Source organism: Benincasa hispida, unplaced genomic scaffold (genome assembly GCF_027475165.1).
Source record: "Benincasa hispida cultivar pf3 unplaced genomic scaffold, pf3_genome.v1.1 HicScf1292, whole genome shotgun sequence".
Classification (NCBI taxonomy): Eukaryota; Viridiplantae; Streptophyta; class Magnoliopsida; order Cucurbitales; family Cucurbitaceae; genus Benincasa; species Benincasa hispida.
This window is the reverse complement of record NW_028325623.1, coordinates 1-13,775: the sequence shown is the minus strand read 5'-3', so window position 1 is coordinate 13,775 and position 13,775 is coordinate 1. Positions and strand designations below refer to the sequence as shown.

At 35.5% G+C, this 13,775-nt stretch overlaps 1 protein-coding gene across 1 annotated transcript; it reads left to right on the top strand.

The window, feature by feature from the left end:
• The first annotated feature begins 351 nt into the window (after positions 1-351).
• On the top strand, positions 352-4,856 carry LOC120083226 (putative inositol transporter 2). Its single transcript, XM_039038888.2, has 5 exons — positions 352-724; positions 978-1,048; positions 2,478-2,921; positions 3,003-3,602; positions 4,143-4,856. The coding sequence occupies exons 1-5, from the start codon at positions 589-591 to the stop codon at positions 4,623-4,625; spliced, it is 1,734 nt and encodes a 577-aa protein (XP_038894816.1). The 5' UTR covers positions 352-588; the 3' UTR covers positions 4,626-4,856.
• Positions 4,857-13,775: the final 8,919 nt, after the last annotated feature.

Genomic DNA, 13,775 nt, shown 5'->3' with positions numbered 1-13,775 from the left:
TAATCTTTTATTGAAATGGACTAAAAAATAATAATAATAATTTAGTCTAACCTAATAGTACAACACTTAATTTTATATATCCATTTATATCATTCACACTAAAAAATAATTAAAATATCTAAAAAAAGAATAAGTGAATTTGTCACGTGACATGTTATGATTGGATAACAGAAAGATGATATCTATCATGCATATAAATATATATTTTTTTTACTGAAATTATATAAACGAAAAATGGATGAAATTAAAATAGTATTTGAACATTATCTGTATTTCATAAAAAGAAAAGAAAACATTTTGGAAAAACCTCGAACATTGTTTCAAACATATCATGATGTTCTGTCTTAAACTGAGACTTAAAATTGTCCCATTAGTTGACTTATTTTCATCATCCCATTCCCCCAATTCTTGCTTCTCTCTTATTTATTCACTTCATTCTCATCCATTTTTTTCTGCCCCAAAACCCAAAAAGAAAAACAGAAAAGACCCATAAAATTTCCTTTTTATTATCATTTTTAAAAAATTGTTTTTGCTCTCTTTCTGGTGGATATGAGAGGGAATTAAGATTTGGTTTAGATTTAGAGAGAAATGGAAGGAGGAATTCATGGAAGCAGTGATGGTTCAGCTTTTAAAGAATGTTTTTCTTTGAGTTGGAAAAATCCTTATGTTCTTCGTCTTGCATTCTCTGCTGGAATTGGTGGTTTTCTTTTTGGTTATGACACTGGTAATTAAGATCTAAGTCTTTTTCTTTTCCTTTTTTTCTCATTGTTCTTCTACTGATACTTGGAAGTGATTTTGAAATGGTATATATATTTGTTACTTTATATCTTATTTAGAATCATTTCGATATATGTTTTTGATTTTTCAAGATTAGTTTGATATTCGATTTTACGTATTTAAACGTTATTTTTCTACCATCAAAATTCCATCCAAATTGATTGAGTGTGATTATGTGGGATGATGGGTTTGTTTTGCAGGAGTCATTTCTGGAGCTCTACTTTACATTAGAGACGATTTCAAGTCTGTGGATAAAAGTACTGTTTTACAGGTAATTAATTTGATTTAGAGGATTCCTTTTTTTAATAAAGAATATAAAGTTCATCTCATGAGATGGTAGAATTTCGTATAAATTTAATATTTGGTCTTTTAGAAATTTGAAAAAGTGTATTATTAAACTTTTATTTATATCTTTATTTTCTAAACTTTAAAAAAATTTCTTTTTTAAAATGTGTATTTAATAGTTTCTTACCCTTTTAAAATTGATTTTTTCTATTCTATATCTAATAAGTCTTTGACTTATTTCATATATTTTTTTAAATTCACATATCTACTTAACATAAGATTGAAATTTTAAGATTTTATAAGAGAAAATTCAAATCTATATATAATAAATCACCTATCAATTGATTTTTATTATATATAAAATTAAAAATTTAAAGAGTTATTAGATACAATATTTAAAAGTTCAAAAATTTATTATATACTTTTAAAATCTAGGGAGTAAATAGACACAAATATAAAATTGTTAAGTACCTAATTAAATTAGCTTATAAATGTGACCTTTTCTTGTTTTACTTATCTACCTTCATAATTAATGGCTTTTTATCATGTATAAAAACTTGATTGGTTTAAATTGGTTGTGTTAGTTTGGCAAGCTTGTTTAGGTAAGTCAAGTAATTGTGTGATCATTTATGGGGACAGGTGTCAGTCAATGGGTGGTTGTTTTCACTTTTCAACTTTTTCCTGCCACTTTATGGAAAGAAAAACCTTTCTTTGCTACATAGCTCAAATATCTTGTTGCCCCATCATCTTGATGTTACATACTACAATTCCTTTTTTCTTTTTTTTTTTTTTTAAAAAAAATTATAAAAAGTACTTTTTAGTAATTTTCATATATAAAATTAACTATTTGAATTTTATAATTTAGTCTATAAATTTTAGCATATAACAATTTTAAACTTTTAAATGTGTAATAGTTTAGTATCAATTGTTCTTCAAAAAATAATTTAGTATCTATCTTAAAAAATCTCATCAAAAATTGATTATCAAATACTTTCTTGACATGTTCAAAATTTTATGAACTAATAGATCTATTAGATACAAATTAAATTTTATGATAAATTATTATTGGACAATTAGTCGGAATGTATAAAAATGGGTGTAACCTAGGTTGCATTTAGGTGGTTTTCAAAAATAAAAATATTTTTTATTGAAACATTTTGAAACTTACCTTGTGTTAGATCTACACATAATTGTTTTTTTTTAAAAAAAAAAAAATTATTACAACAATTACGAGATGGAAATCAAACCTCCTAACTCTAAAAAAGGGAGATTATATCAATTATTGCTAAGCTAGATCACTTTGTCACATTAGTCTGTTTTTGTTATCATAAAGTAATTTTAGTTTTGAAAGAAAGAAGTAGTTGAAAAAGAAATTTAGCAATGCAAGTGAATCTCCTGTTGGTGACATGAAACAGGAAACCATAGTAAGCATGGCCATTGCAGGTGCCATAATAGGAGCAGCAATAGGAGGATGGATGAACGATCGATATGGTAGACGAACTGTAATTCTCATAGCAGACTTCCTCTTCTTCATTGGAGCTGTGATCATGGCAGCTTCACCTGGCCCTTCCCTTCTCATTGTCGGTCGAGTTTTCGTCGGTCTTGGCGTTGGTATGGCTTCCATGACTTCCCCTTTATACATCTCTGAGGCCTCCCCTTCAAAAATTCGTGGTGCCCTTGTCAGCACCAATAACTTTCTCATCACTAGTGGCCAGTTTCTCTCTTATCTCATCAACTTAGCTTTCACCAAAGCACCAGGCACTTGGAGATGGATGCTTGGTATTGCAGGATTGCCAGCTCTCTTTCAGTTTATCTTAATGTTCTTGCTACCCGAGTCACCCAGATGGTTATATCGCAAGGTAAAGATCAGAGATACTTTTCAACATTCAGAGACTTAATAGACACGAATTAAAAGTAAAAGGTGTTTTTTCATTGAACAGGGGAGGTCAGAAGAGGCTGAGAGGATATTGAGAAAAATCTATTCAGAAAATGAGGTAGAGATGGAGATTAGAGATCTTAAGGAGTCTGTTGAAGCAGAGATCAAGGAGAAAGAGGCTTCTGAGACGATAAGCTGGACTAAGATATTGAAAACCACAACAGTGAGAAGAGGACTTTATGCAGGGGTTGGATTGCAAGTTTTCCAACAATTTGTGGGCATAAATACAGTTATGTACTACAGTCCTTCTATAGTTCAGTTGGCTGGCTTTGCTTCAAACCAGACTGCACTTCTGCTTTCACTAGTCATAGCTGGACTGAATGCATTGGGCTCTATTGTCAGCATATATTTCATTGATAGAACAGGCAGGAAAAAGCTTCTAGTCATCAGCTTATTTGGTGTTATCATCTCTCTTGGCATTCTATCAGCAGTTTTTCATGAAACAACATCTCACTCTCCATTAGTGAGTTCTAGAAGCACTTCACTTAAAGCTTACACATGCCCTGACTACAATTCTGCCAGCAATTCTGCATCTTGGGATTGTATGAAGTGTTTGGAAGCCTCATCTCCAGATTGTGGTTTTTGTGCTTCAGGAGCCAACAAGGTAAAGAAAACACAATCACCAATCTAATTATGGGTTTGGATTGACTTATCTAGTATATAAATATCATGCATGAGTACATAAGAGATACATAAATGAACCAAATCTACATCGAATGAGAGAGATCTTGAAGATAATAGGCAAGTATGGTCAATAAATGCTTAAAAAATTGACACTTGTAACTTAAACCAACGAGATAGACCTTTATTTTCAAAGTTAAGTGTACTTGGCTTGAAACAATCCTATTAAAGAGTGATCTCTTGAAAATTTTCTTAGAAAGCATGTGAATGAGTGATCACTAAGCATGATGAAAAATTTGTATTGGTCAATAGGGACAATTTTTACTCTAAAAAGTAGTTCAAGATAAGTAGATAAGGTGTCAGATTACAAGGAATAAAAGGGAGTGTTGGATTTGTCATAGTTTTGAATCTAGATTCCAAATCCTAGGGTAGAGGCGATATGAGAAGTCATCCGACACAGGTTTTGTATTTTCTTGTTTGTGTGTTTCACATGTAAATATGACACTTTTGTTGTTGTTTGCAGTTGTTTCCTGGGGAATGTTTGGTTGCTAATGACACAGTGAAAAATTTATGTCATAGTGAAGATAGACTATGGTACACAAGAGGATGTCCTAGCAAATTTGGGTGGCTATCACTTATTGGTCTTGCTATCTACATTATCTTCTTCTCTCCAGGAATGGGAACTGTCCCATGGATTGTGAATTCTGAGATTTATCCTTTAAGGTATCGTGGAGTGTGTGGAGGAATAGCAGCCACAGCAAATTGGATCTCAAATCTTATTGTTGCTCAATCTTTCTTATCCTTAACCCAATCAATTGGGCCTTCATGGACATTCTTAATTTTTGGATTGATTTCGGTAGCAGCACTTTTGTTTGTCCTCACATGTGTGCCTGAAACAAAGGGCCTTCCAATAGAGGAGGTTGAACAAATGCTTGAAACGAGGGCTTTGCATTTCAAGTTTTGGAAGAAAAGGACCGATCTATTGGACAAGACCCAAGGAGCCTGAAAAATCAGTACCAAAACTAGTGTTATACAACTTATTTTTCATGCAAAAGTGCTTGGATTCTAAAGGCTTGGTGTTTATCAACTAATGCGTCAGATATGTCAATCGATAAATAGCTCTATGATGAGACACCTACCATCATCATTAAGTTGATAGTTTGATTTCTCATCTCGTAATAGTTGAATTTTAAAAAAATACGTAATGTACAATTTTGATTTCTTCCGTTGTGGTTTATCGCGAGTTTGCAAATATTTGGATATGGAGGAAAATGGCTAATATATAGAACATTTATGAGAGTCATTGACACCAATTAATTATCAATCTTTTGGATACTATGGTTTATCAATCACAAATAAGCAGATTACCCATTGTCCTAGTTTGCTTCCATGAAGTCCTTAAGATTAACATTAGCCAAGGCACCTGAAAAAGCTATACTATAAAATGTTGTATAAAATATAAACTAATACTAGTGAACTTGAATACCATAGTCTTTGGCACTAATAATATAGCTTCAACTGTGTGTATCAATGTATTGATCTTGACATGTAATTAGAGCACATAGATTTACTAAGGTGGGGTTGGGTTGATTATCAAGAGACAAAAATAATAACCATAACCAAAATAGGTTTTATTTTGAAAGTTTCAAGATTAATACATTTTTAATCCAATACGCACTTTGATAGTTTTTAGAGATTAAGTGGTTAGTTTTTAAAGATTGTCAAACAAATTTTATCATTTTTAATTTTAGGTCTAAAAACTACTTACAACAAACTTATTCAAAAACTTTCAATTTTCTATTCAATAGGTTTTAGATATATTCAAAATTAAAAAAAAAATGATTATTTTATTGGAACCAAAAGTTAATTTTGTATCAATTTAGTTAATAATGGATAGTACGTTGATTTTTTCTCAAAAAATGTCGCTTTGGCTATTAAGCATAGAATTAAATTTGGGGAATTTTCAAAATATAGAAATAAGAAAAACTATTTATACAAAATAGCAAAATTTTAATCTTCTTTGATAAAGGCTGAAAGAAGTCTATCAGTGTCTATCAGTGGTAAAAACTGATAGAAGTATATCGTTGATACTATGTGATAGACGTTGATAGAAGTCTATCATTGCTTTTTTTTTCTTTACAATTTCTGTAAATAGTTTGACATTTTTTCTATCAGTTAAAACTGTTTATTAAATTTTATATATGATATAACAATTAATTTATAACATTTTTTTTAATATTGAATATAAACTTAAAACCATATAAATCTATTAGACATAAAATAAAAGATTTAGTGGCCTATTATACACATTTTAAAGTTTAGGGACCATATATATGTTGGAGTTGATGCCCTAAATCTCGTGGGTCCTGTAGTTTGTAATTGTATTTATTTAATAAAATCTGAGCTATTTTATTCGACATTTAGTAGTATTAACCCACAAAACCAATAAACTAACATCTAAGGTTATCTTCTGTAGCGTAAACATGTATGTAGAGACATACAGGTGGATCATGTTTAAGTGATAACCTAAATGGTCTGTAATGGTCTGTAGTAGATGGATAAGATTGGGTATCTTATCCTAGTAATACTATGAAGATGACTTGCTTTGCAGATGTTGCAATTGTTGTAAAATTCTACAAATGATTTAATCCTGATCATTCATGTAGACACATGTGAGTAAGGGTGTTCTATACAAAAGGGTTTGTATAAGAGCAGACTACGAAATGAATAGTCTCATTATATAAAGTCGTTAATAAGGACTTACATTTCACTAGGATGACCATAGGTGACATGACTTGAATCTTGAGTGAGTTATGAACTCCTCTGCTTATAAAGGCGGTCCTTTGATTTGCGTGGGTGAGTGTGGCTCTATCGTCGACTTAATATGTCTACCATTTTTGGAACTCGTCTGATCGGGGATTTGGGAACACAACTACACAAGACATAATTCACTCATTCCCTAATGTCGGGGTAAGTAGATAAATTGATTCCTTAAAGACTGATTCTAGGGCTTGAACAATGTGGCGCCACACCTTTGTTGGGGTTGATACCCTAAATCTCGTAGGATCTCATAGTTTGTAATTGTAATGTACAAACATTTTATTTATGTAATAAAATATATGATGTTTTATTTCAAAATTAGTTGCATTAACCACAAACCAATAAACTAGCATTTAAGGTTATCTTGTAGCTTAAACATGTATGTAGAGACAAACGAGTGGATCATGTTTAAGTGATAACCTAAATGGTCTGTACTATATGGATAAGGCTGGATACCTTATCTTGGTGACACTATAAGTATGACTCACTTAGTAGATGTTACAATTGTTGTAAAGTGTTACAAATGATCTGATCCTGATTATTCATGTGAATACATGTAAGCGAGGATATTCTATACAAAGGAGTTTGTATAAGACCGGACCACAAAATGTTTAGTTTCATTATATAACGTCGTTTATAATAAAGACTTACATTTCATCAGGATGACCATAGTAACATGACCTGAATCCCAAGTGAATTGTGAACTCTTACTTATGAAGGCTATCCTTTGATTTGTATGGGTGAGAGTGGTCAGATCGCCGACTCAATAAGCCTACCATTTTGGAGATTCATTTGATTGGGGAGTTGGGAACATAGATACACAAGAAGGAATTCACTCCTTCCCCGATGTTGAGGCAAGTAGATAAATTGCTCCCTTAAAGTGTGATTTTGGGGTTTGAACAATGTGGCGTCACAACCTCTCCTGGCTCGAAAGAGGTTTGATTATAGTTGGACTATGATTTATTGTTCATTAGAGGGATCAGTTGTTGGGGTTGATGCCCTAAATCTCGTAGGGTCTTATAGTTTGTAAACACGTGTATGAACAAACATTTGTGATGTAATAACATGAGATATTTTCTTCACTGTTGTCTATGAAATATGGGATATTTTAGTTGCATTAACTACAAACCAATAAACTAAGATCCCTGGTTATCATTGTAACTTAAGCATGTATGTGGAGACATACAAGTTTTGGGATTGGTATCGTAATTCTCCCAGAGTCTCGTAGTTTGTAAACTGTACACATTGTTATGAATAAAATAAGAGTTATTTTATTTTGCATTTACTCATATCCAATAAACAAAGCTCCATGGTTATTTTATGAAAACTTAACCATGTATATGAGATATACAAGTGGAAAATGCCTTAAGTGATAACCTAAAAAGGTCTGTAGTATAAGGATTAAAAAGGGATACCTGATCTTGGTGACACTATGGATACGGCCCGCTTTGTAGAGGTTTGCAAGTGTTGTGAACTACTACAGATGGTAGATCCTAACCATTCGTGTGGAGACATGCGAGCAGGGGTGTCCTATACAAAGAGTTTGTATAAGATCGGACCACGAGATGACTAGTCTCTTTATATAACGCCGTTGATACTTGAGACTTACATCTCACCTAAACGACTATAGGTGACATGACCTTAATTCTGAGTGTTTTGGTAACTTCTGCCTTTGAGGGCGGTCCTTTAATTAGTATGGGTGAGAGTGGTCAGACTACCAACTTAACATGCCTACTTTTTTAGGGATTTGTCTGATTTGGGAGCTGGGAACTCAGTTACACAAGATGGAATTCACTCCTTCTCCAAAGTAGGGGTAAGTAGATAGATTACTCCCTTAAGGACTGATTCCGGGTCTTGAACGTTGTGGCCATAACTTCTCTTTGGAAGAGAGGACTCAATCATAGTAGGATTATGACTTGTTCATTAGAGGGATCTGTGATGGGTTATCATATCGTTGGAGCTTCGAGCTACAAGTTCATAAGGTCACCTTGGTAGCTCAATGGATTCAGTTGAGGATCAGTTCTTGGCGTTGATTTTAAATGTACAAATTGACAAGAGGTAATTCGATTATATATGATATGATTGGTATGGTGTATGAGATGCATCTAGTGGAGGATTGATGTAAATGAGATTTGCATAAAATGCCATAAAGAACTATGGTTTATATGTTTCATGAGCTGAAATATTAAAACTATAGGTTATAAATATAGTATGATAAGTTTGTTATCATTTATATTTATAATAATATTAATTATTGGATAATTAAATCTTTTTTTCTAATAGCCAATTGAGTGAGAGGTTATTGGTGGTTCAATGGTAACCGTGAGATAAAAGAAAAATTATTTTTCTAATTTTAGTAAGTTTTTGTCAATTCTTTTTTTGAGATTTTCTCTCTCAAAAAAAGAATCTCACAGAAGTTGTCAAGTAAATATGATTTACTAAGCGACAACTTGATTTAGTAAACGATCATGTAGTGTTTTGTAAGCGACAAATATGGAACTAAGCAATGAGCTAAACGATCGCTTAGCTTTTACTAGATGGTTTCTTAGCTTTTGCTAAACGATTCGGCATTGACCTATACGATAGGTTCAGTCTTCTCCCACTTGTTCAATCGTTTACACGATTGGTGTTTCCTCCTTGGTCTGCCTCAAAACAAGTCCGCACAGAGCCTACCCTCTGGATTCTCACATCAAGAATACTAAGGTACCCTTCTTGGTGGTGTCATACTCAACTCGACGCTGTCGAGGTTTTGTGTAGGCTATTCGTGCTATTGGGGTGTTCGTGACCGAGGTGATCGCTGAGTTCGAGTGTGCAGAGTTTGTGTTGTTGAGTGATCATGTTGTTTGAGCCTTCGAGGTTGCTGTGTTCGTGCATTCGTGAGCAAGGAGCGTGGAGACGAGTCTACAAATGTTCATAGCAGTTCTCCTTGTTCATTTGTAGTTTTCATGCTGCAATTTCTATAATGAATGCATAACCGTTTGTTTCGTTTTACGACTGTAATTTGTTAAGTTCATACATGGTTGTAATTTTGGAATAATCTTTCCATTGCTCATGGAAATCCTTGTGATCGATTTCCTTCAATTACTTGATGGTTTATGTAATAGATAGTTTTTATTTCCGATTTTTTTAGGCTAATCATTCCGATCCATTAATTTTGGTAAATGTACTGAGATGTAGTTTAAATTATATGTCATATAGTATGCCATATAGTTTTAAATCCCACCATAGGTTATGCATTTGTCATGCATTATCTCTATATTATAAGAGTTATGATATAGTAGCTTGCATGATTAAATTACATAAGAGCATGCTCATGCATCATATAATATAAGAGTTATATTTATGCATGCATTAAGCATATTCAGGCATCATCTTTATATTATAAATGTTATAGTATAAGGGTGTATGGAAGCATGTATGCTTAGTTCATTACTAATTATATAAGAGTTATATATAGTAATGAATGGACATAGCATGAAACATGACACATAGGTTAAATTTGTAAGAGTTATAAATACCTAGTCTAGCTTAGCAATGTGGATGATTTTGGTTGTTTCTTTTATAAGAGTTATAATGGAAACTAGAACTAAAATCAATAAGAAAGACATGCATGCAAACTTAGGCTTGAATCAAGTTTTAAAAGAGTTTTAAAATTTGATGAAGATAGACCTAAGATCACGGTTCTAATGAGACTATTCTCTGAGCCTAGGAAATGACATGACTACAGCAGTTATCAACCCTTTGGTTAACACTTACTGCCTAATAACTCTTGCGGAAATAACTATGATACCAATGAACAAATTTAACAACTAACTGATTAAGTCAAGGAGGCAAACAACAACTGATTAGGTAGGCCCATTTTATATTACAACAATGTAACATTTATACAACTCCAAGACTTAACTACAAAGTTTACAACAACAACTCTTTAAAACCCTCTGGAAGTGTAACTGTGGTATGTGGCAGACCTTGACCTTAGCAGCACCCTGGAACTCCTCACCTTCTGCTACCTGGGAAGAAAAACATGGAAAAACAGAATGAGCTCCACAAAGTCAGTGAGTGGTAAGCAACTTCTAGAGTCTACAACTCATATAAACAAGCATATCATAAATACGAGGTTATATTCAAACCTCTGCCTTGAATGAGTTTGGTCTCAACTCTATCTATGCGCACGGTAGATAGCTAAACTGATAACTACTTAGAATGTGTATGCTGTCTACCTACACAAATGGTAGATAGATAACTGTTACTAAATACAACGCTTACTCTTTACGTTTCCTTTGTCTCCTATGTGCACATAGTTCTCCCGTGCATGGGCTCAGAAGCTAGGCCCGTTGACCCTCTGACCATCCCATACGAGGATCCTCCCACAGGCTCAGGAACTAGACCTCTCGGTCCCCTGACCATCTCGTGAGGTTTTGCTTTCGAGCTCAGGAACTAGGTCTATTGACCCCCTGACTATCCCGATCACATAATCTCATTCTCATGCTAGATACTCATTCACAACATAAGCATATACAATTTACTCTAAATATATACTTAAGAATTAAAGGAAAGTTACCACTCACCTTGGTCGTATAAGAACCTTTCTCTCTGGAAGTTTCTTGGTCACCTCAGGCTCCCTTTTGAACCCAACGATCCAGATTCAACTTAATGCTCAGATTACTCATAGTTTTAGGCTTTATCTCGAGCTACTTCCTTCTACAAAAATTCTCTAAAATGTCTCAGAAAGCTTACCTCATATTAGATTAGAACTCCTCGTGGTTTGGTCGGAATCTTCAAAACATCAAGGCTGACCCAAGCTTATCCGACAGCTCAACCCTTCTGTCATTTCCTCATTCTCCAGCCTGATTCCTTGGAGCTTCTTCTCTGGAAACCCTACTCTGAAAACTAGACTTGTTTAGCTTCCAGATGGCTTTGGAATCACTCCAAACGCACGAGTATTTTGGGAGAACTCCTCGTCCCAAGTTGATGCTACTTCCAGAACTTCCTGTCCGACAACATCTTCCCCTCTTGGAACCTCTTGACCAACGCATGGTCTTACTATCAACGCATAGTCTCCTCACAATACACTCTTCTTTATGTCCTTTGAAGAGAATTTGAGTTCTCATCTGAAGTCCTTGGCCATATTTATAGGCATCTAAGATCTCTCTAAGGCCAACACCTCCTACTTAGCCGCATGTCCAAATGTCTTTTCCTTACACTATTAACGCAACCTTGCGTCATCGCAACCCTCCTCTTCCTTTAGCCAACACATAGCCCTCACATTTGCATGCCTTCTTATGCATCCACCTCATTTGCTTAAGGCTTAAGATTTCTTCCTAACAAGCCACATGTCCGGATGATGATCTTGAATGCATCCATCCTTTATATGCGTTCATCTAACCACAAATGCGTCCATCCAAAATGTCGCAACCTTCCTATGTCCGGACACCATCAATCGGCGTATGCGTCCATTCAATCTTTCCTTGTTCATCTAACTGACGCAACTTGGTCACATATGCTAGATGCTCGCAAGGCTCATCTTTGGCCGCATATCTTTTCCTGTCGCATGGCTTATCTTTGCCCTATGCGCTTAACTAGGATAATGACCAACACTCTTTCAATGCATACTACTAGCTTTGTCCTATGTGCCTACATGCCCTCGGATGTCCAACGCATAGCACATCACCAACGCATAACAACCTTTGGGTCGACTTGGTTCTCAACTCAACACCTCAAGGCATAGCTCACCATCGCATCTCTTATGACCAACGCAACCAACCTCATAAACCTTGTTACCGAAAGTCTTAGCAACGCAAGGACAAATCACCATGCGTCCACCATAGCTCGTTCCATCGCCTAGCTTATTCTTTAGCAAGGCCCTCGCATCCATCATATCCATCGCATTCATCATCGCATGCCATCACATCCATCGTGTAGCATCACCGCATGCCATCGCGTAGCACTGCTGCATCCATCGTGTCCATCGCATCCATTGATGCATACCATCGTATACTACCAATGCATTCCTTTGGCTGCATACGCGTATACCATCGACGACATACCATCGGCCGTATACCATAGGCCACATCACCGCATGCCCTCGATCGCACACTCTCGCATAGCAAGGCCGCCGCAAGCCCCCAACACATAGCACTACCGCATGACATCAACGCATAGCACCGCTGCATGTCATCAACGTATAACATCACCGTGTGACATCAACGCATAGTGCTACCATATACCATCGACGCATACCTTCGGTCGCACGATGCATAGCACCATCGCATGATGCCAACGCATGGTACTGTCATATACCATCGAGCATATTCCCATCGCCCGCATGCCATCCATCGCCGCATGCTACCAATGCAACCATCGCATCCATTGCGTCCATCGCAACCATCGCACTGCATGCGTTGTTCTAACCTCTCAAGACAGTGGCTGCCGCATGCGTTTTTCTTGGCCATACTTCAACCTCTCTCCATGCCCAAGTAACCTCTCAAGACTTCATGGCCAACGCATGGCACCACATCAATGCATAGTCCAACACTTAGTCGTTTTTCTCCTTGGCTTCCAATGCATGGTTACTCTTGGCAATTCCTCTTGCCAATACTTCAATCATGCGTCCAGCCTTACAAACACATGGTTGCCTTTACAACTTATGCGTTAATGTCTCCTAACTTTTAACGCATGGGTCCTTTTGACCTTACACTTAGCTAAATTTCATCAATTAAAGCTTAACTCAAAACTACTTAAGGAAAATCTATTCAGCACTTAGAAATTTCCTTCTCTTCAACATAGGATTTAACTTTCACTTAGTTAATTCCTTTTAACACCTGCTTAAGTAAGAAAAATTGGAAATATGGGTTTCACATCTATCCTCGACCTCGAGGCACCCGAGGAGTGTCCCCCTAAAGGATGGTGTTTGGGTAGGTCAATACCAAGGGGAATGGAGAGAATGTTCATAGTAAGTGGGAGTGGGATGTGTGACAACATATTCCACGGTCTCTCTCATTAGGTTGGATAACGTTTTGTGCATCGCCTCGTGGCACCCTGGGATTGTCCCCCTAAAGGATGGCAGTTTTGCACGACTCTTTATTTGATCTTCTGTATAGGATAAGGTCGCTTTAGTCTCTTGTCATAATATGCTTTTTCCTTACGGTGGGCGCATTAGGGTGGGACTCTAAGGCCTAAGATGAGGGATTACACTTACGCGAAATTGTTAAAGGTTAACAGTTCTGGACTGAAAAATGGTGATTGTTAGAGTCAGTTACAAGAGTTGTTTCTATCAAATTGTTGAGAATGTCTCATCCCAGTGAAGAGGTACTTGATCACCCTATCAGTGACTTTT

Coding starts and splice junctions, on each gene's coding strand:
- LOC120083226 (XM_039038888.2), top strand. CDS start 589: ATGGAAGGAGGAATTCATGGAAGCAGTGATGGTTCAGCTTTTAAAGAA. Junction 725..977: donor TCTTTTTGGTTATGACACTG/GTAATTAAGATC, acceptor TTTGTTTTGCAG/GAGTCATTTCTGGAGCTCTA. Junction 1,049..2,477: donor ATAAAAGTACTGTTTTACAG/GTAATTAATTTG, acceptor GACATGAAACAG/GAAACCATAGTAAGCATGGC.